This window comes from Malus domestica, chromosome 15 (assembly GCF_042453785.1).
Source record: "Malus domestica chromosome 15, GDT2T_hap1".
NCBI classification, from domain to species: domain Eukaryota; kingdom Viridiplantae; phylum Streptophyta; class Magnoliopsida; order Rosales; family Rosaceae; genus Malus; species Malus domestica.
Window position 1 is genome coordinate 1,459,839 of NC_091675.1, and position 25,306 is coordinate 1,485,144.

The 25,306-nt window shown below is 38.1% G+C and overlaps 5 protein-coding genes and 1 long non-coding RNA gene across 6 annotated transcripts; 3 read left to right on the forward strand and 3 right to left on the reverse strand.

Annotated features, from left to right (window-relative positions):
* Window positions 1-200: 200 nt before the first annotated feature.
* LOC139192567 (uncharacterized) lies at window positions 201-1,131 on the reverse strand. The gene is made up of 2 exons (XR_011576768.1): window positions 962-1,131; window positions 201-616 (listed from the first exon to the last, which is right to left on the reverse strand). It is a non-coding gene; the product is annotated as an uncharacterized lncRNA (long non-coding RNA).
* Window positions 1,132-1,915: 784 nt separating this feature from the next.
* LOC103450456 (large ribosomal subunit protein bL31c) lies at window positions 1,916-2,664 on the reverse strand. The gene is made up of 2 exons (XM_008389810.4): window positions 2,470-2,664; window positions 1,916-2,386 (listed from the first exon to the last, which is right to left on the reverse strand). Exons 1-2 carry the CDS (start codon window positions 2,536-2,538, stop codon window positions 2,036-2,038), a joined length of 420 nt encoding a protein of 139 aa, XP_008388032.1. The 5' UTR covers window positions 2,539-2,664; the 3' UTR covers window positions 1,916-2,035.
* A 2,608-nt stretch (window positions 2,665-5,272) lies between these two features.
* On the forward strand, window positions 5,273-9,016 carry LOC103450465 (glucose-1-phosphate adenylyltransferase large subunit, chloroplastic/amyloplastic-like). Its single transcript, XM_008389820.4, has 14 exons — window positions 5,273-5,957; window positions 6,078-6,200; window positions 6,372-6,545; window positions 6,682-6,774; window positions 6,854-6,937; window positions 7,026-7,081; window positions 7,227-7,320; window positions 7,435-7,620; window positions 7,758-7,838; window positions 7,940-8,026; window positions 8,102-8,206; window positions 8,365-8,471; window positions 8,560-8,620; window positions 8,717-9,016. The coding sequence occupies exons 1-14, from the start codon at window positions 5,772-5,774 to the stop codon at window positions 8,816-8,818; spliced, it is 1,539 nt and encodes a 512-aa protein (XP_008388042.3). The 5' UTR covers window positions 5,273-5,771; the 3' UTR covers window positions 8,819-9,016.
* Window positions 9,017-9,053: 37 nt separating this feature from the next.
* Window positions 9,054-12,018, reverse strand: MAN2 (mannan endo-1,4-beta-mannosidase 7-like). The gene is made up of 5 exons (NM_001293944.1): window positions 11,696-12,018; window positions 11,026-11,220; window positions 10,367-10,489; window positions 9,791-9,987; window positions 9,054-9,678 (listed from the first exon to the last, which is right to left on the reverse strand). The coding sequence occupies exons 1-5, from the start codon at window positions 12,011-12,013 to the stop codon at window positions 9,222-9,224; spliced, it is 1,290 nt and encodes a 429-aa protein (NP_001280873.1). The 5' UTR covers window positions 12,014-12,018; the 3' UTR covers window positions 9,054-9,221.
* A 5,077-nt stretch (window positions 12,019-17,095) lies between these two features.
* LOC103450464 (bifunctional dihydroflavonol 4-reductase/flavanone 4-reductase) lies at window positions 17,096-19,487 on the forward strand. Its single transcript, NM_001293939.1, has 6 exons — window positions 17,096-17,213; window positions 17,334-17,503; window positions 18,262-18,456; window positions 18,709-18,868; window positions 18,976-19,168; window positions 19,277-19,487. The coding sequence occupies exons 1-6, from the start codon at window positions 17,096-17,098 to the stop codon at window positions 19,485-19,487; spliced, it is 1,047 nt and encodes a 348-aa protein (NP_001280868.1).
* A 1,489-nt stretch (window positions 19,488-20,976) lies between these two features.
* Window positions 20,977-24,156, forward strand: LOC103450463 (ornithine transcarbamylase, chloroplastic). The gene is made up of 5 exons (XM_008389818.4): window positions 20,977-21,695; window positions 22,298-22,632; window positions 22,834-22,965; window positions 23,054-23,329; window positions 23,822-24,156. Exons 1-5 carry the CDS (start codon window positions 21,476-21,478, stop codon window positions 24,002-24,004), a joined length of 1,146 nt encoding a protein of 381 aa, XP_008388040.1. The 5' UTR covers window positions 20,977-21,475; the 3' UTR covers window positions 24,005-24,156.
* The last annotated feature ends 1,150 nt before the right edge of the window (window positions 24,157-25,306 follow it).

The window sequence follows — 25,306 nt, forward strand, 5'->3', positions numbered from 1 at the left end:
ATTGTAGCTAGAATAACGTGATAGTTCACTTCTCAGTTGGTTGAGGACATTGTTGAAGTAGTGCGCAACGCGCAAAGACAATTGTCACTCTCTTTTCATGAAATTTTCTGTGATCAAATATTGACACTTGATCTTTCACATAAAGGTTGAAGATCGATTAACATTGAATGATACTGAAAATGTATGACTGAGATTGAAAATTAAAGATCTAAACGGTTCTTAAAATTAAATCTCACGGTTAGAACACTCATAGAATCAAAAAACTATAGAAACAAACTCTAACCAGAAGTCGAACTCTCATGGTTTGAGAGGACATGAAGTCAAACCCTAACTAGAAGTAGAAAACTAGAGAAACAAAAATCAGGTCAGACACCTCCTAAGAGAAATGAAAATTTGGAAGCCCCGAAATATTATGAGCAAGGACAAGAATCCCACCAATGAGCCCCAACGTGATCAACACCATAGTTTGCCAAACAATCCGCAACAGAAAATACAATGCCCAAACAATAATCACACTCAAACCAAAGAGAATGCCAACCCCTCTCTAAAGCCATATAAACAGCCTAAATAATAGCTTTAAGTTCTGCCTCCAAGGCAATAGCAATGCCAATAGATCCTGCAAAGCATCCAAGACAATGACAAACAAAATTTTAACTCGACCAGATGCAGCCGAATTCGTAACGCAATCCTCTGCCCATGTTTATCATATCCAAGATGAAACTCAAAGACATGCTCAAGCTGACATAATCTACATTATTCAACCTCTAAATAACATCAACCAGTCGAAATAAATGAACATTGCCAAAACAATGACAAACAAGATTTGAATTCAACCAGATGCAGCCGAATCGCTACGCAATCCTATGTCCATGTTTATCACATCGAAGATGGACTTCAAAGACATGCTCAAGCGGATCTAATCTACATTACTCAGAATATATATAACACCAAATCAGAGTACCTGCAATTCAAACCACATCTTTCACTTCCAGAACAAGATAGTAAAAAATGGGTAAGCTACTCAGTCGTTTATCGATTCCTCTCATCGTCTTCGTCTTCCTTCTTATCCTTCTCGCATCCACCGGTATGCCGTATGCATCCAATTCCAAATTCACATGTATATAGTTATTCATTTCTTTCGTTAAGCTTGTGCTTGTTTGTGTGAGTGCGTGTGTTATACGATTTATGCTCAAATTCTATGTATGATAAAATTTTGTTTGTGACCTGTGAGATGTAGAGGTGACAATGCTGGAAGAAAGAATCTGCCAAAGGCGTACCAAAACATGGTCAGGGTTTTGCGCAGACAGAGGAAACTGCAACCGTCAATGCACAAACTGGGAAGGTGCTTTGCACAGAGCTTGTCACACTCAATTCCCAGGAGTTGCTTGCTTCTGCTACTTCAGATGTTGATTCATGATCAACAAACAGCAGCAGGCAGCAGTATCTTCAACTTCGAGCTTACTATGACATGTGAGATCCACAGTATAACTATAATTGCAAATGCAAGTTCACTTCTCAAAAACTGCAGTCAAGTTTATTAGACAAAAAAAATCAAGAAACGTATACATATGGATCGCATGTCAACAAATGCAAGTTCGAAGTATCAGCAGTATGAAGAACATCGACAACATATTTGCATCACAAAACTGTGCAGTTAACTGCACCGGAGCACACTTGCTCGTTTCCTATCAACTAAAGTCACCGCACAGGGGAACTGGCATTCGTTTGGCTTCAATTTTTTACCTAACAACGTGAAACTTTAAACTACGAAGTGCAGTTCAAACTCGGAGTGCAAGGCTGCGGGCACACTGCCCCGACCAACTGGCTTAACGCACAATTTGATGACTAATTTTCTCAACATTACACAGCTCCACAATGTAAAAATGTAAATTAAATTAGCAAAAAAAGACAGATATTAACATAATACACACATAATATGCATTGAATTCTACTCATTTTTCATAAATCACATGCTTCCAAGCTTCAATTTTTTTGCTTTACCTAAAATCTTTCATGGAATAAGAAAACCATTGTTCTACTTCTTCTTGCCGCCTTTGCCGGCGGCGGCTTTGCGGCGGGAGGGCAGAATAATCTCTCCCTTGAGGACAGGGATCTCCATGATCTGACTCAGCTCGCCGTACTTCTTCCTGAACTTCTCGACCTGGTCGTCGTCGACAAGCATGCCCGACCGGTTTCCGAGATAGAATGGGTGGTTGCCCGACCACACGTCCACCACGTACTCCTTCTGGGTCCCACCCGTCGTCATCACCAGCTCCCCCTTGCAGTACACCTTCGCGTCCTCATAAAACTGCGGGTGTACGTCCTTCTTCCTGCACGTCACCACAGAGCGGCAATTCCCCGCCGACGACCCACCACCGCCGCAGACCTGGAAAAGACCGAAATAATCAATTAACAAATTCAATCGGTGATAGAGGGAAAGATGTATGCGAGGGTATTTGGGTAATTTACCTTCTTGGGCGGGAGGAGAGTGGGGCAGGGTGTTCCTCGGAGGAACGAGGTGGTTAGATTGAGCGCCATTTCTGTGTGTCTGGGAAACGACGGAGCGGATGATGAAGAAGATGATGAAGAAGATGAGGTTTGTGCGGTTATCTGAAGCGAATTTACTGAAATGCCCCTACTTTCTGGTGAATAAACAGTAAGGACCTATGGGCTTTGTTTTGGGCTATAATGTCAACTGGATTTAGCCATCTTTGATCCAAGACCAAGTTGACAAATTAGACTCATCGGCCCACCGAGTGTAAACCCTTGAAGCCCAGCAGGTCACCACAAATGCGTGCCCGAGTCTCGGCCGGACAGCCACGTGATCCTGACGTTCGAAATGAAGAATTTACGTTCACATATAAATTCGTTAATTTTCATTCATGACTCGTTTGTGTTGAATAAATTTGGTTACTAATTAATTTTTCACTACTAAAGCTTGAAGGACACCGTTTAGTTTTGAAAGTAAAATAACAATTATATCTTATCGGAAAATCATAATCGGATACGTATCTTAAAACAACGCCTTATTTCAACCTTTTACGGCCTACGCACCGCACGTACCGAATACACGTGTACGGTGTGGTGGGGTAGATGGAACAAATCAAAGACTAACAAATCGACATGATGCAGAGAATGCAGTGACTCGTGGCCCCCAAAATTCCCCTCAAACGATCGCAATCCCGCCAACTTCAAAAGCGACGGTACCCCGACAACAACAACGTACGACTAAGCTCAGCTGCTACGTGTACGGTTCACAAAGCTACAGATAATAATGTACTAGTATCCATTCCAAAGCAAAGACATCCTTTTGGTGAAGATCATAAGAATTCAAGAATCGTATTTGTTAATTGTAAATCATGTGATCAGTTTTTTTCAAGTACTGTTTGTGTTTAATTTTAAATAAATATATTTAAAATAATTTCTAATTGTAAGATGTACGATATATAAACACGATCTCCAAACTCCTCATAAAGAAGATCCGGCGAGGATCTGGATTCGTAGCCATTAGTCATGACCTACCTCTTCTTAGTCTACTGGACAAATTAATGGGAATGACATCACGTGCCACCATGTGAATGAATCACAATTCACAAAATTATGATAAGCTTGAAAGAGTGATTTGATCGGGCAATGAGGTTGTGCCGGGTGTCCCCTTTCATTTCCCATGCAAATTCTGTATTGTTCTATTTGTATCTACCTTGTATGTAAAATGTACAAGTTCCAAGTGCCTGCCCAATTATTGTTGTGTGACGACGGATTTTAGTTGCCGAATTATATGAATGACGAGAATGTGTACTTTGTAACGAGCTCTGGAATATTTTTGTTGGGGGGCATTGCGCACTGCACGGGCATTGTAAAACACCTTGTAAATATGTTCCATTATCGTTTGTTAAAATAAAAAGGAAACACGTGAATTCTCTGAAAGTTTAAGAGTTGATGCAAATTTTAGGGGATGTATTCAATTGAGAATTTGAGAGATTTTAATGGATTTATAAATTCATGGATTTTTATGAAGTTTGATTGATTTGTAAAGATTTCATATAAAATTTTGATTCAATTCCCTCAAAATCTTATGGGAAAATGTGAGAATTGTAGATGCTTAAAATACATTATAAAATCTCTTCGATTCCCTCTAATTCCTCAACTTTCTCAAATTCTTTAAAATCAATTTCTAATTAAATACACTTTAAATGTTATAAACTTCTTTAAATTGTTAATTGAATACACTCGGATTCCTGAGGATTTTAATAAATTATCTTAAAATTATAATTGAATACACTTTGAATTGCAGAAAATCACTTAAAATTATGATTGAATACTCTTAGATTCATTAAAAAAATTAAGATTATTTAAAATCCTAATTAAACACACCCCATTAACGTTACTAAGTTAAATGACATGTGTTTCCGTCTTTGCAATTAAATTTTGATTGAAAACAACCCAAGCCATTGGGCGGATGAGTTCCCAGAAGTCGAAATTTCTGCAACCCCCATGTGCTGCTTACGTTCCCTTTCACTTTATCATATCGGGTGGGGAGGAGGTAGGAGACAAAAATGGAGATACTGTTGTAAATGACAAGCACATGGATGTGGTGGGTGCCACTGCTCAGTTGGTTCCCTATCTCACAAATATCAGCCGTCCATTTCTGGAGAAATTAATAACATTCAAAATTTTCCAATTATTTTCATTAATTTGATATTCCATTAATTGCAACATACAAATGCGCAGACTCACCGTTGAGAAGTTGTAGAAGACGATGACAATGGCATACATGGTAGCTTCCTGTTAGCATCAGTCCTACGTGACCACGTTAATACAATGAAAAATCAAACTCAGTTGCGTGTGAAGTGTGTCTGTCTTCGGTACTTGAGTTCCAATTTCGATTTTAAACCCTTTTTTTTTTTTTTTTTTTTTTTTTTTACGTTTAAACAATTTTTTTGGAAAGTATTGTTTTGTAAAAAGAAACAAAATAAATCGAACCAATTAACAAAGGCCACTTCATCATTTATGGAAAGGAAGTTTTTTTAATGTGCTAAGAACATGATTCGATATATCAAGTGTTATAATACAATTAATTAAAGATTTAAAAATAAATTTCAAACTAATTATATTATGATACTTGTTTTACCGAATTGTCGGGCATACGGAAAAACTTTTCTATAAGTGATGTAGGCTTTGTATGACTTGTATAATTAAGGAGATATTTTCTTTGTTGGGAAAAAAAAACCCAAAATGTAACATAAATAAACAAATGATACGAGGACTGTTTCAAAAAGCCGACAGAGTTGGAAATCCTACGCACTCGATCACACTGGCATCTCTCACTCACCATTTCCAGTTGCCAACTAGTCCACACTTTTAAAAATCCATTAATTTAATCCCTTGATTTAATTTAATTTTTCCGTGACGCCCCTCACGCATTCACTCACCAAAATCACGTACCTTCATCAGCCACCGGCGTTCACTCTCTTCCACTTGCCATTGTTTATCACCTCTCATTTGGTCACGCCTTCGTTAGACCAGGGTTACATTCAAGTTTTCATATTTTTGGCATCTGGGGTTTTCTCATTCTTTCTAATTTACGAGTTTCCCGATCCGAGAATTCCTAATTTTGCCTCTGATCTTCTTGGTGCTTTTCCGTTTTTGATCCTGTGCATGTTTGTGGGGCTTATCTGAAAAGTGCTTTTCTTTCCTGTTGCGTTAAAAACCCTTGGGGTCATACAATACTAGAATCTCTGGAAAGTTGTGAGCTTTTTCGTTTCTGTGCTATGGATTCCTGCTGTGCGACATTGAGGACCAATGGGTTCTTGGGGGAGGGTGTGAGGTTGGGTTCAAAGAGCAGAGATTTGAGTGCCCAGTTTCTGAAAAGCTCTAAATTTGAAACCAGAGGTAGGAAGCTTAAGCCTGCTGGTGTGGCTTACTCCATTCTTACAGATGTCGACAATGAGAATGTGGTGAGTCTCTGATCCTGTGTGTGCAATTGTTGTTCTTGTTTTCGAAACCGAAATCTGTGGGATTTTGATGTTTTGGGTTTTTTGAGTAATCACTTTTGGCATTTGTGCTTTTGATTTCAGACGTTTCAGGCACCACTGTTTGAGACTCCAAAAGCTGACCCCAAAAATGTGGCTTCTATAATTTTGGGTGGAGGTGCCGGAACTCGCCTCTTTCCTCTCACCAGCAAGAGAGCCAAGCCGGCGGTAAGAGATCAGTATTTGTTTGTCATTCGTTTCAGTTCATCATATCGAAAAGTGGTTTCTTGGAAAAGAAACAAAACGATGGAAATTTTGTGCATCGAGTAGGAATTGTTGTTTTTGAATGGTACTACGTAGAATTTGGAGTTGAATTTTGCAACGTTATGTGATTTGCAGGTTCCGATTGGAGGGTGTTACAGGCTGATTGATATCCCAATGAGCAATTGCATTAACAGTGGCATTCAAAAGATATTCATATTAACGCAATATAACTCGTTTTCCCTCAATCGTCACCTTGCTCGTACTTACAATTTCGGGGATGGTATGAATTTCGGAGATGGATTTGTGGAGGTAAGATAATTTTGCAATACGCGAAGGCTGCATAGATATATTTGATGCTGTCATTCCGCAGTTTACAATTTGTATGTTGACTTACATTGTTTGATTGTTGCAATTAATGATGATAATACTCAATGAATCGCAATAGGTTTTGGCTGCCACGCAAACACCGGGAGAAGCTGGAAAGAGATGGTTCCAAGGAACTGCTGATGCTGTCAGGCAATTTATATGGGTCTTTGAGGTGGGTGCCTTTGATTTACAAGTATTTCTCGAATATTAGGTGGAAATAGACTGAAGTTGCTTTTGGATGATCTATGCAGGATGCAAAGAACAAAAATGTGGAGCATATACTGATATTATCCGGCGATCATCTTTATAGGATGGACTATCTGGACTTTATACAGGTGCTTATTTGATGCTCGTGGAAAATTTTAATCTATTAACCTTTTAAAATCCACAAATCCGTCTCATCAATGGTCGTAATTCTTACAGAAACATATTGATACAAATGCCGACATTACAGTTTCATGTATACCCATGGATGAAAGGTACATCTTCGTTTCCTAATACTAATGTTTCAAGCGTCCCTTGCAGATTGACATATGTTCAAAATAAACTCTGCTTCTTTTGTTCCACCTTGGAAATATGACTGACAGGTGCTTGTGTTTGTCGTGGATCTTATTTGTCTTGCAGCCGGGCATCAGATTACGGACTCATGAAAATAGACCAGTCAGGGCGTATAATCCAATTTGCTGAAAAACCAAAAGGCCCTGACCTAGAAGCAATGGTAGTTAAAACTGCGTATTTTGATTGTATTTTTGTGCTTTCTTCCCTTTTTTACTGTATTTTTGTGCCTTCCCCTATTTTCATTTTTTGTCTATGTCTTGTTTACACACTGCAGCAAGTTGACACCACTGTTCTGGGGCTTTCTGATCTGGAGGCTATGAAATCTCCTTATATTGCATCGATGGGTGTTTATGTGTTCAGAACTGATGTCCTACTTAAGCTATTAAGGTGGAGCTATCCTTCTTGCAATGATTTTGGCTCCGAGATTATTCCATCAGCTGTGAAGGAGCACAACGTCCAGGTGAGATAGCTCTTTCGATAATAGTTATTTTTTTCTTATAGTTCATCTTCGAATATAAATATATAAGCAATTCCCCAAAGTTTGGTTTGGATTTGGTAATTGAGTCACTGAGTTACGGAATGCCCTTACATGATCAGGCATATCTATTCAATGACTACTGGGAGGATATTGGAACTGTAAAGTCTTTCTTCGATGCAAACTTGGCCCTCACAGAACAGGTTGGTAATACTTGCACTGAATCGTTCCTACTTTTCGATTAGATTTTCTTTTCCCTATGTGCATATGTGGTAACGGTTACTGATTACATTCTTTCGTGCAGCCTCCGAAGTTTGAATTCAACGATCCAAAGACACCTTTCTACACCTCTCCTAGATTCTTGCCACCTACAAAAGTTGAAAAATGCAGGGTATGATTGCAAGCTTAAATTACCATGTGACATTGGCTGTATTTTTCTGATCTCGTGGCCAAATGAATTTTGCAGATTATGGATGCAATTATTTCTCATGGTTGCTTCTTGCGAGAATGTAGCGTTCAACACTCCATTGTGGGTGTGCGCTCACGTCTAGAGTCCGGAGTCGAACTTAAGGTGAGCTACCCTTTCTACGCATTGGTAACAACAGGCTACCAGATTCCAATGTGTCAATCATGAAATATTTCAAGCGGCAGTTAGAATGCACTTGAAAACATAAGCATGCTGGTGTTACGAGCTCTGATCACATCTGGTTATTTTAAATCGATTTTCAGGATACTATGATGATGGGTGCAGACTACTACCAAACGGAATCCGAGATTGCATCTCTGCTAGCTCAAGGAAAGGTTCCAGTTGGTGTGGGAGAGAATACCAAAATCTGGTGAAATACTCTTAGTTACAGATTTCTGTTTAGTTCTGAATAGAATTCTTGCTCTTTATGCTGATCTTTCATGCCATATCTCTTGAAGGAATTGCATAATCGACAAGAACGCCAAGATAGGAAGAAATGTGGTGATCACAAATGGCGATGTAAGTACTTTTGAAACTTGTAAGGAATCGAAAAGATCTGATCATCATTGCATTCTTTCTGATTTCAACGTTGATGAAATTGCTTTGACTTCTCAGGGAGTCCAAGAAGCAGAGAGGGCAGACGAAGGATTTTACATAAGGTCGGGAATCACTGTCGTATTGAAGAACGCGACGATTAAAGATGGAACTGTCATCTAAATCTATTGAATGGACTGCAAGGTACTTGCTCAGATCGAGCCACAGTGAATGGTACCTTGATGAACTTTGTATGTGGCTTTAACTTGATGTTGCAGCTGGAAATGCTTGCTTCTGTAAATTAACGAGTTTCTTTGATGTATGTAACTAAACATTCTAGTTACTCAATAAGATCAATAAAGCTCTTTCATTTATCTCTAACGAACTACATTGCAGTCATTGGTTATCGATACAGATTAATAAATCAAATTAGGGAAATATATTTGGGATATATCGAAACAGATTAAGAAATAAACTCTTACTATCATCCTGCTCTCTTGGATGAACAAACCTCATCTCTAAGAGGGAAACTCAGACAGATTTAAAACATAAACCCTTTTCTCAGTTTCCTGTGTAAACCCTTTTCTCAGTTTCCTGTACCACTCACCTTATTCCCGGACCAGAACTGATCCCTTCGAATTTCCCTGGCTCGCTTCCACTTCTCGATGTTTCTAAGCCTGGCATACATCTTCCGAATCTTAATAAGCTTCTGAGATTCCTCAGCGATCAAACCAACTGTCGAGGAGCTTTCACTCAACACTACCCCGTACCCGTCTTGGAAAGAGTCCATTCCTTGGGCCAGAAGTTGCCAGAACAAGCCGCCAACAGCAGGACCTCCACCCCTAGCCGAAGAGTAGATGCCCGAGTAAACTGTAGTGAAAATCCGGTCACGCTGGTTTATGGTATAACCTGACTCTTTCAAAGACCTTCCAAACTCAGCAAAGAGGACTGGCTTCTTAAGGATGTTTTGTGCATCATGGATGTGATCATTGACCCAACTGTTCAAGAAAGAGACCTGATCTTCATAACTTGACCCATTTAACCTGCACATCATTCAATATAACTCAGCTTTTCAAGCGATATTCTACTTTAAACTATACTAATTGTGGGATTCAAATGTTCAGTTTTCGGAGAAACTTGTGTTATGATCCTTACCATTGATCAGGATATGAGTGTACAGTGGCAAAATCAATGCCAGGGATCTGATTATTCGCCAAGAAATCAGTTCCGATTTGATAGTAGTTCGGATTCGTTTTCGGATTTGATGGTCCATAAAACCCTTCAAGGCCAACTTCTAGCAAGTGATTCCCATCTATGGATTTCAAGTAAGACGCCATCTCCGTTATCCAAGCCTGTCAAACAAACGCAAAGGTCAAGCATGTCCCCCAAGCTACACTAGTGCTTTTCACCCTCATTTCTCCTTATGCAATCCTCCGCTCGCCGTCAATTTAGCCAAAAACTTGGCCTCATCAATGGCTGGCCCCACTTTACTCTAGAGACTAGCTCAATAAATGAAAGTGGGGTCCACCATGATATTAGTTCTTAGACAACAATATTTAAAAATAACATGTGCGACATGTTCTTGACAAACTGAGCTACGTAAGATTTGAAGAGATAATCTTTTCCGATACTTGGGAAAGGCAGAACGTCGGGTCTACAGTGTCCGTCGCTTCGGAACATAATCTTAAGAAAGACAGAAACAAATTGAAAGAAAGAGATGGTTTGATATACCTGAATGGTTTTTCCAGATGGATCTGAAGTGCATCTTGGCTCATTCATCAGCTCCCAAGCCATTATGGTTGGTTCATCTTTGTAAGCAACTCCAGTCAAAGTGTTAATCCTCGTAAGAACAGTCTATATTTACACAAAAATCCCAAAACCTCCATATCAATATATTACTATTTCAACAAACGTGACTTATGACCTAATTTCAACCAACTACACACTTTTTGAAAAATTTTATCTTTGTGACAAAGACGACTTATTCTAAACTAGTGTAATCTAACAAGAAGGGCCGCCACACAAGTGGTGGATTGCCCTGATAAACTAATTATTTTTTTCTACTCATTGTGTCTCAAGTTTAAACTCTCTCCATCTCCTTAGAGACAAGAGGGAGAGAACGGACGCACTGTATTGACCAACTTGGCCGAACTCATGTATGCGGAAAACTATTTCCTACTCTTAGCCAAAGTGGTAAAATTGTTAATATGAAATGTTACTCACTATCAAGGTAACGACACTAGAGAAGATGAAAACAAACCAACTAATACCAATAAATTGATGATCTTATCTTTAACTTGCATTTATAGTCAACCCAACCACTGCTTTTTTCAAAAGCACTTACATATAAAATACCCAAAAATAAAACCAAATTAAGCAAATTGATTCACCTTGATATGATTTTTGTAAAATCCCTTAACAACAGAGTTGGTAAAGAAATCATCTTCAGAAGATAGAGACTGGCCTTGGCTTCTTGCCCATTCCACGTACTGTTTCTTGCCTCCAAAGTCGTCATAGTTGTTAACCAGACTCAGCATTACTTTGATCCCATTCTTCTTCGCCTCAGCTATCACAAAATCCAACCCCTTCCAACCCCGAAACAACACAGCAAAAGAAATTCAGACCAAAACTATAACCATAAATTACTTTTGAAAAGAACTAAAATCGTTTCTGGCAATAAAAAAACGCTTCTGACTGTGTTTGTAAAAAATGGTAAAAAATGCTTATGGATCATTAGAAGCGCTATTTGGAGAAGCACTTGTCAACTATTTCTTCAGAAAGTACTTCGACTTTCTAGTGTAGTTTCAAGTAGCGCTTCAATTTTTATTAAAACATTCAGCGTGACACATACGAGCAAAAGTGTTTCCCAGAGAAAGTAGTCCCAGACAAATCTCTTAGACTGATTAAAATCGCTTTCAGATAATTAAAAACTAAAAACGCTTCTAAAAATGTTTGGCTGAAGAAAAATTGAACTGTTTATGGATTATCTTCGGAGTGCTTCCGATAGCACTTTGGAGTGACGTGCTTTTTAATAAAAGCACTTGTATCAAAAGCGCTTACCTGAAAAGTTTTCTCATCGTAGGAGCCCGGAGAGGTCTGCAGAGCTCTGTATCCGCCATCGGCGAAAGCCCAAGTCCTTGCAATCGTGAGCCCATTTTTCGTAGCCTCTCGAAAGGCAGACGAAACTTTCTCCCTCTCAGAAGGGTCAGTCGCCATGTACATCAACCAGTACGCATTGAATCCGTTTCCGTAGTACGGAACTCCGTTCAAAACAAGCTGCACTCCTCTGGTCTTCACAAACCCATCTTCCGCTATAACTCCATGGTTCAGGAAGATGAACAACAGAGCCCCAAAGAAAATCACACCCAAATGCTTCATCTTTCTTCTTTGTTTTTCCTCCTCCTCTGTTTCGCTCTCTGTAATAAATACAGTGTGGAAGGAAGGAACTTTTTAGGAATTTATGATAATTTTGTTGGCGGTTTATAGTAGTGTAGTGACTTCGTTTCCCATTTGGGTTTATTAGTAATTTAGCACTACCTGTATTTTTCGACTGAAATTAAGGGGCCGAGTTAGTACAAAAAAATGCTTTAAATGTTTTTCCAGATGAAATAAAGGTGTGTCCACGGTTGATGATTATTTAGCTGAAATAGTACTATGGGGTGTGAATTTGTAATGAATACAAAGTGACAATGTGACCCTTGAAAAAATGGAGAGGCACTCACTTTCACTTGTCCCTTTGCCTGAAAGAAACACAACAACACATGTGGGTATAGATTGAACCACTTTTTCACGAATAGAGTTTGTATTGCAATGTCGGAAAGTAATCATGTGATGTCTATGCACTTTTGTGCGAATTTTTTCTCATCAAATTGGATTGACCGCTTAAATTAGTTTGTCGAGGAAAATCTTCTTGACATGCGTCTGGCAAAAGATCATTTCTGTTTCAAATCAATAGTCTTGCAAGATATTTATAGTTCAATTAGTTAAGGACATTCAGTTTTACATTTAAAGTCTGGAGTTCGACTTTTCGAATATCGTTGTACCAAAAGAAATCGATTATCTCAAAACTAATAGGTTAAGTTTCAAGCTCTGTTCTAAAAATTTCCGCATAGCGCCGCCCTAGGCACTAGATGGGTGGTCACCGCCTCGATTAATGCCTAAGCGTTTGAAGATTAAGAAATGATGCTTAGACATATTGAGGCGCCTGCCTAGAACGCCTAGGCACCCACCTAACCCGCCCAAAACAGTATAGGCACCCGCTTAGGTCTTGACTCACTTAGACATAAAATAGATAACTTTCATTTTACATTTTTTTTCTTCAATAAATTGCAAAAGGCTTGTTGCATACTTAAATGAACGCACATTATATGTTTGTCCCCATGTTTTCATTATGTTCCAATGCTTCATTATATATGTCATTCTATATTATAATTTATGATGAAATTATATATTTTTTAATTATAAACAGATATTTATTTAAACGAAATATAATAGATTTACTTAAATACGCTTAATCCGCCTAGGTGCTAGGCCCCAACCTGCAACCCTACTAGCGTCTAACGTCTTTTAAAACCTTGATTTCAAGTAATGGTTATCGAAAATTTCTTCAATACTTTAAACGGTAAAACACCTGATAATTCTTGTTTATAATTAATGTTTGGTTACATTTTTTGACCTGGATTGTATGTCCTCCCCATCCCATACACTTCATATCCCCTTCTATTTATGTGATCACGGTTAAGCCACGTCAACATTTTATATTGATTTTTTTATAAAAATAATAAGACAAAAAATAATGAAAATATAAAATATTGACTTGGTATAATCGTGATCACATAAATAAGAGAAGATAATAATGGTATAGAATGGGAAAGGGCAGACAATCCATGCCTTTCATGCGTACATCATGGTGATGATGAAGGAAACAAAAAAATGGAAAAATTAAAGGTGCCCTGCCAAAAGCAAAAGCGAAAATATCAGTACCAAAAAACAGTAAAGCTCGAAAATCACTGAGCGGACATCACGGCGGCGTTTCGTCGCTATAACCGTTGTTGACGGAGGACTATGAAGTGCTTTCCTGCTCCGTCAATTGTATGAGGTTCTGACACGTGTGTCTCCTTATTGGTGACGGAAATGATTTTTAATTTTGGAAATTCAACCTCCAGTCAAACGATGAGGGTCCAATACGATACGAGGAAGCTTCTCATTCGGAGCAAATCACATAAGATTTTAGATATTTTTGTAGCGGAAAAGAAAATTCGAATTTGAGTGTAAATAACGGTGCATTGTGTTAGGACTTAGCTAAACTTTATGTCTGCTTTGTAAATAGAGACAAAACATAGATTCAAAAAGCATATTTTGATTGAGAATGCAGGTATGAGCAAATGCAAAGCAAAGAATAAAGCGAAAAGGGAGAAGAAAAATTGAAAATTTGGTCCGTTGCTTTTCCTTTCGACGGGATCTTACTCGATCTTTCGTGTTTGCCACTTCGTTCTTTCTCCGTTCTCTCGTGGCTTTTTTATGCGATGGCGTCAAAAAACATATTTCGCTTAGTCACAAGATGTAGTACTAGTTTGATGGTGAGATGATTTTATAAAAAGTGGGTATCAAAAAAAGTTCAACTCAAAAAGGTGTTTGGTACATACTTAAAAACAGTTTATTTTCACAGTTTTGGGTAAAAAAAAGCTGAAAATGTGAAGCAGCAAAAATGAGCTTATTCTCACAGCACAACAGAAACCGTTTTTTTTTTTCAAAACACAGCAATACCAAACCAGCCCGTAAAACATACATGCACCGAGTTATACAGAGAAAAAAATACAAAACTTGTAGAAATCAAGTCCCTCTCAACCGACAAATTAACGTTACATATATGCTACAAGTAATGCATGCAGTAAACCAAACGATCTTGAAAATATATATATTCTTTTGTTTTATTAGTAAATTGCATAGGTACTCACAAAAGTCACAACACGGTTGGAACATAGAGCTTAGAAGTTGTGATATACATGTGAAAACCTGCCCCTTTCTTATATTTTTCTGCCATATATTTTGTTTGCGGTGCATGTGAACTCAAGAAATACTCTTTTTTGCATTTTTTTTCTTTTTTTTTTTGTAGCCACATAAAAAAATACAATTTATTTATTTATATATTTTTGTTAAATAGAGCGGAAAAAGTTAAAGACGATTATTTTTGTATCTGGAATTTTGTGTTTAATATATCAATTGGTAAGAAGAGGATAATCGGTGGAGCTCCAGTCATTTTAGTAGGTTTTTGTGGGATGAATTATTTCTGAAGATTTTGTAGGACCCATTTGTGATTGTTGGATTATGTATGTTGATTCTGAAACTCAGATTCAGCTGTTCGTTTGTAATGGCATCACTATGACGGTGATATTAAAAAATAATAAAAATTAACAAAAAGTTAAAAAAAAAATAGTTTTAATGAAAAATAACAAATAAAGATGTAATGAATAATATAAGAGAAAGGTAAAAATGTGATTTTTAGTTAAAAGTGAACAGTAACGAGAGTGTTTCGTTAAAACTTTCTAAAAAATATACTCGTGTTGATTCTCGAGTTCACATTTGGTCATTAAATTTCTTTGAATTATCAAACGAAACACCCAACCGTTTAATTCAGCAATATGCGCTCTACGATTTTTGGAATTTGAGAAGCCTATCTTGTGTGTGAGCACTGAAGAGCAAGGACAAAGACGTAGGCATACCTCTCTATATACAAGTTTTGGGCCCATGGACATGGTTCTGTTCTGTTTACCTATATGGATCGGCCAGCCCATAATACTTCGATTGATTTTGTATGAGTTTTGTTTCATATTTTCATTGAGAACATAGTCCAGCCCAATAACCAAGTCCATCGCCATGGGCCCTTAGGCAACAAAATTTTCACTAAAACTCCCTAAATAAACCAGTTGTACTGGTGGATAGGCCTTAATCTTTAGAGTTCAATCAGAATGCCACGAACCACTCAGTATTTCAGTTTGATGATATTCTTCTTTACTTGAAGTAAGAAGTTTTAGGTTTGAATCTCGTGAATGAAGAATACGACACCAAATTAGGTTGTCCATTATGTGGTTTAGCCGAACTCTCTCTTTCCTTAGTGTAAAAATATCGATGTACTAAAAAAAAAAACTTAGTGTGCCTCTAGTTCAATTTAATATAGATATTCTTATAGTTTGTAAAAAAAAAAAAAAAAAAAATTGAACAAACGATATTATTTACAATAAGGGAAAAGGGGTGGGCTTAATCTTACAATGTGTTAGCAATAATGTGATTCGAATTCGCTTTTGGTGAGAATTGAACATAAGACCTCTCACTTATAAGTGAAGGGGAATATCACTGAACCGTAGTACTAAGTGGCTGTAAATATGTATTTTAAATTAGAGAAATGCTAAAGTACTCTTTCAAAATTGGGACTCTTCATTGACTCTCCGCCACATCATGTCTCTGACACAATATTTTATAATGTTGTCACATAAATTGACGTTAAACTGTGAAATGATAGGGAGTTCATAAATAAAGTTCCACATTTAAGAGAGTCTCATTAATATTTATGGATAAATTATGATTATATATTTATTGCTATTATCTTCGCCGCGCACAATTATTATTATCTATAACCATTACTATTTATCTGCTCGGCAATCGGCATGCCCAAACTGGTTGTTGAAGGAAAATGAAGGGCTTTGACTTTGATTGAAGTGGTAGGGAACCATCGACTGTATCTGTGTTGAATTGGTTAGGTACCACCCAATAGGATAATTGCTGACAAAAACACTCAAGAATTCTAATGCCACACGCACAATAGTTGAGGTTAGTTGCTTGGCGTGACTTTATAAATGACACAAATACTATTAGCATAATGCTGAAAAGACCAGTTAAAATATATCAGACTTTGATTTAAGATAAAGTAGAAAATCTCCTATTTTTAACTTAGTTAAGTTAGTGTTGAACTTGAACGATTAGGTTTTCGAGCCCATTGTCGTTAGACAAAAGTATCACTCTTGATTGCATGACTTGAAAAATGCCGGGGACTTCGGGCGTTACTTTTGAAGTGCCGGTGACTTTGGGCGTTATTTACAAAATGCCGGGGGACTTTGGGTGTCATTTTATGTTCGACGACTTTTGTTTTTTGGGGTGAATTTGTTTTCACGAACTAGAAAGTTGAGCAGGTAACAAATGAAGTCAAGAACTAGGAAATCAACTACCACGCACGTGCGTCAACCGTTAGGAAAGCACGTGATGCCCTGGAAGCTGAGATAAACAGAGAAAGCAGGCGTGAGCAGGTTAGGCCACCAGTGTTAGCTGGGGCCGCAGCACTCCACCAGTCCCCCACTATAAATATTTTATAAGCTTCCCCAGTCCTTCACGGAGCAACTATTCCAAGTACCTATTTTCCATCGATTTTTCAAGAGATATACTTCGGTAAGCACATACACACAAGATATGGGATCCGAGTCCGAATCCGTTTGTGTCACCGGGGCGTCCGGTTTCATCGGCTCTTGGCTCGTCATGAGACTCCTAGAGCACGGGTACACCGTCCGCGCCACCGTGCGTGACCCCAGTACGTCCCTCCCTCCCCATGTTTTTTTTTTTTATTTCTGTTAACTTTTCGGTTTTCATAAGTATTCGAATTATATAATTTGGAGTTAATGATTTGTGGTTAATAATGAATGGATTACAGCGAATCAGAAGAAGGTGAAGCATCTGTTGGACTTGCCGAAGGCGGAGACGCACCTGACGCTGTGGAAGGCGGACTTGGCGGATGAGGGAAGCTTTGATGAAGCCATACAAGGCTGCAGCGGAGTGTTCCATGTTGCTACACCTATGGACTTTGAATCCAAGGACCCCGAGGTAAAAAAACGATACATGTTCTAAACTATTCTCGTATTCGAATAAGCGTTGTCCTCGTCACAGTTGCAATTATAAATCGGTGATACCGGTGGTGGTGCCGATGGCGGTGTTAGATTGCCCATGGTAGCTGGGAGCTGGTATTAGGCTTTAGAGCATTAGAAAATAAATTCAATCAGGCAGCAGACCAAGTCCCTTTTGGAAATTTTATTTTGGCTTAGACAAAACAAGTTAGTGGTCAAACACTTTTAAAATTGCAGTAAGGAAGATTTTGAACAAATGCAATTAGGAAGATTTAAATTAGGGTATATAAGAGGAGCAAATCCACTCTAATTAGTGTGGTTATGCTCGCGTCTAAGTTAATGGACATAATTTGTTATTTCATGCTTATTAACACGAAACGACATAGTAATGGGACCCAAATGCTTGGTAGTTTTCCTTGCAAGAGCACATCGTACAAATTATAAAATGTGATAGGTCATTTTAAAAATTAAAAAATTGTTTTAAATAAGTATGAGGTCATTTCAGAGCAAATAATTGAGAATTAAATATTAGAAGCACTAGACTTTTTTTTTAATATGTATATTTTACAAATTGTGTTACTTGTGTAGAATGTTTATTCTACAATTTTTTAATTCTACGTCGCACAATGTCACTTGTATTAAAAGATAAATTAATTGAAAAGTTATCGTTAAAACAAGAATAAAATTATAAAAAAAAAAGAAAAAGAAAAAAAAACTAAATTGCGTATGGTTTGACAGAATGAAGTGATCAAGCCCACAATCAATGGACTGTTGGACATCCTGAAGGCATGCCAGAAAGCAAAAACAGTTCGAAAGCTTGTGTTCACATCCTCAGCAGGAACCGTGAATGTGGAGGAGCATCAAAAGCCGGTCTACGACGAGTCCAACTGGAGTGACGTTGAATTTTGCCGCTCCGTCAAGATGACTGGTTGGGTAAGTCGACGTAATCAAATTATTAAAAAACTTGTTATTAGCGCTTTAAAGAAAAAATTTAACGAAAATTTTTCGGTACTATTCACTTTAACGAAAAATTACATTTTTACATTAAAAAATTAAAAAGTCAATCCTTGTATTATTCACTTTACCCTTTAAAACTCAAAGTTTTCATACTTTTTTTTTTAGTTTTCCTTTAAAAAAATGATCACGCACAATACTGATTCTACGTTTAATCTACAAATTGTTCAGATGTACTTCGTCTCCAAGACTCTAGCTGAGCAAGCTGCATGGAAATATGCCAAAGAAAACAACATTGATTTCATCACCATTATCCCAACTCTTGTGATTGGGCCATTTCTCATGCCATCCATGCCACCAAGCCTCATCACTGGACTTTCGCCGATCTTAAGTAAGTTAGAATATCGCTAGAATAAAATAAATAACTATTGTGTAATTTTATTGTTAATTATATTATTCATATCGGGTAATTAACATCAAATTGCTTAATTGTTGCAGGAAATGAATCACATTATGGCATCATCAAGCAGGGCCAGTATGTTCACTTGGACGACCTCTGCCTTTCTCACATTTATCTTTACGAGCATCCGAAAGCCGAAGGCCGTTACATTTGTTCGTCACATGATGCTACAATTCACGAACTTGTAAAAATGCTCAGAGAAAAATACCCCGAATACAATATACCCACAAAGTAATTATTAATTAAGCCCTCCTAACCCTTCAGATTAATTGATTAACTAATCAATTCACTGTTACACATATCATAATTGTTAGCTAACTAAACTCTAATGCAACGCAGGTTCAAGGGCATCGACGACAACTTAGAACCAGTTCATTTTTCTTCAAAGAAGTTGAGGGAGATAGGGTTTGAGTTCAAGTACAGCTTGGAGGACATGTTTGTGGGGGCTGTCGATGCGTGCCGGGCAAAGGGCTTGATTCCGATTCCGATTCCGGCAGAGAAAACTGAGGCTGCTGAGGAGAGCAACCTCGTTGATGTCAAAGTTGGTTAAAATATTGATGAGTGATTAATGTTTGCATTTTATGTCGAGGTTTACCTCTCTATTGTTTTACATTTACCAGCTTGGATTTGATCTATTTGGTTAAAAAGCTTCAAATAAAATGCTGTTTCGATTTATGTATGAGAGTTAATGTTAATGTGGCTATGTGTAAGCAAAAATAAGTTACTCCAATTAACTATTAATATAAGAAAGTGTGTGACTCAAATTATTATTAAAAAAAGGTTTTTAGGCACACGATCTTTGAAATTGTCAAAATTCATCATTTAGGTTCGTGATATTTGAATTCGATAAAAGTGATCTCTAAATTTATCTACCATCAATCATTTCGGTTATTTTGTAAAAATATCTGTCAAATAAGGATCAAATAACAAAAATACTATCAATTTAATAAATAATGATCCAAAATAATTTGACAAAATTTGAGGATTCCAAACGGCGAGTCCTCAACTCCTCCATCTGAACACGTGGATTCCCATCTTCCTTCGTAGCTAAATATGTCCTACATGCAATCAATCCTCTTTCAAACCCTCATATCTGATGGATTTGACCCGGCCCTGTGTATACAGGTCTCATAACTCCCCCCAAGGGCCCAACCCCTACCGTTTGGTACGTGGAACGGGATGGAATGAAGTGGGACGAGGTGTTCCGTCCTAAGTTTGGTGTGCCTAAAACGGATTGAACGTGCTGTTCTACGGAACGAGTTTTGGATGAATTTTCGTTCTGCCTCACCCCCTGGAACGACTCGTTCCACATCCGTGGAACACAAAATTATAATCTCTCTATCTCCTTCTTCTTCTTCTTCCTTGTTTCCATCCGAGAGCATATTTGCTCCCTCTCCGTTCCGTACCGTCATGTCCTATCCCGTCCCGTCTCGTCCCGTCCCTTCTGCATATCAAACGATACCTCCACCGGGTTGAATTTCTTCCTACCACCCACCATAAATCCCTACCCATCAGAAATAATTCTCAAATCTGAATCGAGTAAGCCAGATCCTTGGGGTATAACTCTGGTAGCTACCCCAGTTGTTGGAAAGCGACGTAATGGAGAGCTGTAAATCTGCAAGACCCACCAAAAAGTAGGGGAATAAATTCCCCAGTGACTCTGGCAATAAACGAGGGAAAAACGGACACAAGTACCTGCGGATCAATAATTAAAAGCTCTAGAAATTTAATTTCCACCAGATGCAGGTACCTTCAACCAACAACATTTGTTGTGATACAGATATCACAACTAAAAATTTTCTCCTAGGAAAGGCTTCTACTGTTTATTTATTGTACACATATGTGTGAACAAGTCAACCTACACAGCACACTATGAGACAAATGGCACACCAAGATCAGACTCATTAGAAAATGGCAGTTGGAAGGCCTTCTCTATCTTGGTGAAAGTCAAAGACTTGGGGGAGTCATTCCAGGACTGTCGCTAGTATTGAATTCTAAGATTAGCTAATATGGTGGCGGATTCTCTAGCGTCGGCAAGTAATCCGGAGATGTGCAATGTTATTTGGGTCATTTGACCCCATCTTTGTTGGTGCATGTTATGAACAATGATGGTTTACCTTGTCCTCATTAAGTTTTTGTATCGACAATGTAAGGGGCGACGCTTTAGCATTGTTGCAGCATCCACGTTAGCGTACCCCTGCATTGTTCAGTTTATTGCTTTCTTAGCTTTGTGCTTGCTTCGTTGCAGGCTCTTTTTGTTCGTTCGGGCACCTTTGCCTGGAATAGATTTCCCAGTATACCCAAAAAAAAAGGTGACTTGGTTTGGTTGAGGTCAATTTTTAAAATACGAGACCAAATTATGGGGCAAATTGTAATTTGCTATAAGCCTTCCACTAATTGACACGTAGGATAACAATCCCCTGCTATAAAAACCCGTGATTGTTTCGGGCCTCCGCCGTTCGGATTGTACGAAAAACCCCTGAGCACTGAAAACCCACACATACGCTTAGCTGAGCTCGACTGTTCCCACCAAACTTAATGGCGGCGGCGATTTCTTCTCACCTCGCGTTCCTATCAGACAAACCCTCTCTCTCCTCTTCACTTTCCTCTTTCTCCGGCCAGAGTCTCCGCCGATCGCCTCGATGCTCCGCCGCCGTGGTCGGCGGCATTTCCCTGCCTTCTCCGGTGAGACTCCGACGAATCTCGTGCCAGACCTCCTCCGTCACTTCTTCGCCTGCGTCTGTCGCCAACGTAACAGGTCACTGCTCGCCTCTGATTCTTAATCTGATTGTTTACTAGCTTAGCTAGTAGTTAATTTCTGTTATTTCGCTTAATACGTTTGGATTCGGGGTTTAGGCAGTGTGTTGAATTTGTTTTTGTGTAATTCCAAATTGCAATGGTGAAGTGCTTGAGTAGATTCTAGGGTTTCTGAAATTCTTGGAGGTAATGAAATGGCGATGTTCTTGAATAATGCAGGCATGTGAGCATGTTGGTGAGTGAATATCATTTCGGTTTGGAAGATTTGGCTGTTGTGGAAATTAGGGTTTTTGATTGAAAATTAGATATCGGGCAATTAGAACCGTGTTGATGATTAGAGCTTTGCTAATGTTGAATTGTATTAATCAAAGAGGCAAACGTCTCAGTGTATTCGCTGTATATGGTTTTCTCGAAAACTGATTTTTGAAATCTCGGAGCTTTAAAAAGAACCTAACTATAACTGGATAATTCTTTCGTCTTAGACGACGGTGGTGAATTTTGAGAAGAGTTTATGATTTTGGTGAATTGTTGCCACAATATCTTATGGCTGGTGAAATCATTTATCTTCTGACTTGTCCCTTTTAATGTTTCTTCTTTTTCCAGCAAAATCAAAACTGAAGGATTTCTTGCACATAAGTGATTTTGACAAAGCCACCATTCTGAAGATGTTAGATCGAGCTGCAGAGGTCAAGGCACTTCTCAAATCAGGAGACAGGTCATTTCAACCATTTAAGGGGAAGACAATGGCTATGATCTTTGCAAAGCCTTCCATGAGAACACGTGTTTCATTTGAGACTGGGTTTTTCTTGCTAGGTGGTCATGCCATATACTTGGGTCCTAATGACATCCAAATGGGTAAGCGGGAGGAAACGCGGGATGTCGCACGTGTTCTGTCTCGCTATAATGACATTATTATGGCGCGTGTCTTTGCTCATCAGGTATGCTGGTGAGTTCTTAGTTTGTAATTTACTAAAGGTGATAAGCTTGTGTAATTAAATTCAGTTTTGGGCTGGTTAGAGTATTGTTATGGCAGCAGTTATGTCCATGTGTTAAGAGTTTTATCATGGAAACTAGTGCATTTTTCCCCTCGAGCAATGTACTTAGAAAAGCCTCTCTTTTTTCCGCCTGTTTTATTGCAGGATATCCTTGATTTGGCTAAATATGCAACTGTACCTGTTGTCAATGGCTTGACAGACTACAACCATCCCTGTCAAATTATGGCTGATGTCCTCACTATCATCGAACACATTGGTCGGATAGAAGGAACTAAGGTCGGTCCATTGTTTTGCTTGCTAAATACAGTTTTTATTCTGCTAGATTCAGAACATAGTTTTTGATTAAATTATCCGCAAATTTCAGGTTGTCTATGTTGGAGATGGAAACAACGTTGTCCACTCTTGGTTGTTGATGGCTGCTGTTATTCCTTTCCACTTCGTTTGTGCCTGTCCAAAAGGTTTTGAACCAGATAAGAAAACAGTTGAGAAGGCACAGCAGGCAGGTATCAGCAAGATTGAGATTACAAATGATCCAAAGGAAGCAGTCAAAGGAGCCGATGTTGTGTACTCAGATGTGTGGGCTAGCATGGGGCAAAAGGAGGAGGCTGATTCTCGCCGTAAAATTTTCCAAGGATTTCAGGTACATGCTATATTTATCTAAAACTTTTCAATGACATTGTATTAAAAGCATGCGATTTCAACACAGTAAACCCTTGTATGAATTTGGCATTATTTCAAGTACATGCATGAATCCGCATAAGGGAGTCGATACATTTGAAGTAGTAAAACGAGGTTGAATAACAGAGATTCTAATGTGGTTAGAATGAAGTTGGATAATTCTAATGTGTTTAGATGAAACTTTTAGTTGATGTGTACAAAAACTTCGTTACGAGTTCTGTGCTAGTGAGCTCGCTATGTAAAGAGTTTATTCATTTGAGCAGTAGCACATGCAGTGCTTTGGCCTGAGTTTGGCACCTGTCATGAGATCTCGATTTTTCATTGTTTTTTAGGTGACGTCATTTTACTCCTTATTTGGCGGAAAATATGGAATAGGTGGTGTTTATTATCTTTGTCCAATCGGGTGGCCGATGTTGATTATCTATTTGACTTGTATTTTGCGCTGTTACTACAGGTTGATGAAAATCTCATGAAGATAGCAGGCCCGAAGGCCTATTTCATGCATTGTTTGCCAGCGGAAAGAGGGGTGGAAGTGACTGACGGGGTGGTTGAGGCTCCAAATTCTATCGTCTTTCCACAAGCTGAGAATCGGATGCATGCACAGAATGCTGTCATGCTTCATCTGCTCGGAGTTTAGTCACATACGTTTCAAGTTTAGAGACACTTTTTAGCCTAAAATAGGTGAAGAATTTTGTGCTTTCAGATTTGTACTCGTAATGTTGTTTGCTTGTTATCATCTATGGAGCCGGTTCAAATGCAAACTTAATGCATGAAGTTTTCGAGTCAAAACTAGTTAAGTATTTGGAGAAACTGCCTGTTAGTACTACGTTTTGCGGTATTCTTTTTTACCTGTAAGTGAGAGGACTTAGGTTCAATTCTTGTTAAATGCGAATTTGAACCATATTATTGTTAACTCATTATGAGGTTAAGGCCACCCCTCTTTTCCTGTAAATAATATCGTTTATTAAAAATTAAAAAAAAAAGTAACGGGGAAACTAGGGATGCCATTTTCTAATTAGGGTGGTTGCATTATAATACCTTGGTAACACCCAAGAATTTGCCCAACCATTTGGTTCAGCCAAATTTTAGGTGTAACCGTCATAATATCCTTGTAACTCTCTCTCATCCAGCATTTAAAATTTCTTCGATATGGCCGATATTTTTATGGAATATCCAAAAAATTAGAGAAAGATATGGTTGATATTTTTAAAATTTCTTCATAATATCCTTGTAACTCTCTCATCCAACATTTAAAATTTCTTCAATATGGTCGATATTTTTATGGAATATCCAAAAAATTAGAGAAATATATGAAAATGAGGGGTGAAGTCTAAATTTCATCTCATATGGGAGAAACTCTTAAGTTTAGGCTAAAATTAACAGGTATAATCGATATTTCAGATACATCTATTAAATATCGAAGAAACTTTTAAATTTCGTCTAAACCAATGTTTGGCAATTCCTAATATTCATTCTAAATTTCCATTATTTCAATTGAAAACAACTGATATTGATATTCGATATATCAGTAGATATTTTTACAAATTTGCATATCGATATTTCTACCAATACGGTGATTTTAAACACTACTCTCATCACAACTCCTTAGGTCTTAACGTGTTTCCCCCTTCGTATAAGGATCACAAAAAGCAAATTTAATTTAATATATACTAAAACCCAAAAATAACTGAAATACTGTTCATAAGCACAGTGTTGTTCCAATTTTACCCTCACACTTTTACGATAATCCCGGTTGTGTCCTTGCTGAATATTTTTAATTATTTTTTCTTCGTTTTCTCTCTTCCTTCTCGATGCACTCTGGTTTCTCTTCTCTTTCTCAAATGCCCACTCCCTCTCTCTAAAAGTCCATCTCTCTCTTCCTCCGAACCACTCACCGTACTTTTCAGTTTGGAAGAGTCCTCATCCTTAGCAGCATTTT

Excerpts from the sequence above, each read along its gene's own strand:
- LOC103450456 (XM_008389810.4), bottom strand. The coding sequence starts at position 2,538 with ATGGCGCTCAATCTAACCACCTCGTTCCTCCGAGGAACACCCTGCCCC. Across the intron at positions 2,387-2,469 it reads CTCTCCTCCCGCCCAAGAAG|GTCTGCGGCGGTGGTGGGTC; the intron begins GTAAATTACCCA and ends GGTCTTTTCCAG.
- LOC103450465 (XM_008389820.4), top strand. The coding sequence starts at position 5,772 with ATGGATTCCTGCTGTGCGACATTGAGGACCAATGGGTTCTTGGGGGAG. Across the intron at positions 5,958-6,077 it reads ATGTCGACAATGAGAATGTG|ACGTTTCAGGCACCACTGTT; the intron begins GTGAGTCTCTGA and ends TTTTGATTTCAG. Across the intron at positions 6,201-6,371 it reads GCAAGAGAGCCAAGCCGGCG|GTTCCGATTGGAGGGTGTTA; the intron begins GTAAGAGATCAG and ends TGTGATTTGCAG.
- MAN2 (NM_001293944.1), bottom strand. The coding sequence starts at position 12,013 with ATGAAGCATTTGGGTGTGATTTTCTTTGGGGCTCTGTTGTTCATCTTC. Across the intron at positions 9,988-10,366 it reads CATCTGGAAAAACCATTCAG|GCTTGGATAACGGAGATGGC; the intron begins GTATATCAAACC and ends TTTGTTTGACAG. Across the intron at positions 9,679-9,790 it reads CACTCATATCCTGATCAATG|GTTAAATGGGTCAAGTTATG; the intron begins GTAAGGATCATA and ends AATGATGTGCAG.
- LOC103450464 (NM_001293939.1), top strand. The coding sequence starts at position 17,096 with ATGGGATCCGAGTCCGAATCCGTTTGTGTCACCGGGGCGTCCGGTTTC. Across the intron at positions 17,214-17,333 it reads CGCCACCGTGCGTGACCCCA|CGAATCAGAAGAAGGTGAAG; the intron begins GTACGTCCCTCC and ends AATGGATTACAG. Across the intron at positions 17,504-18,261 it reads TTGAATCCAAGGACCCCGAG|AATGAAGTGATCAAGCCCAC; the intron begins GTAAAAAAACGA and ends ATGGTTTGACAG.
- LOC103450463 (XM_008389818.4), top strand. The coding sequence starts at position 21,476 with ATGGCGGCGGCGATTTCTTCTCACCTCGCGTTCCTATCAGACAAACCC. Across the intron at positions 22,633-22,833 it reads CGCGTGTCTTTGCTCATCAG|GATATCCTTGATTTGGCTAA; the intron begins GTATGCTGGTGA and ends GTTTTATTGCAG. Across the intron at positions 22,966-23,053 it reads GTCGGATAGAAGGAACTAAG|GTTGTCTATGTTGGAGATGG; the intron begins GTCGGTCCATTG and ends CGCAAATTTCAG.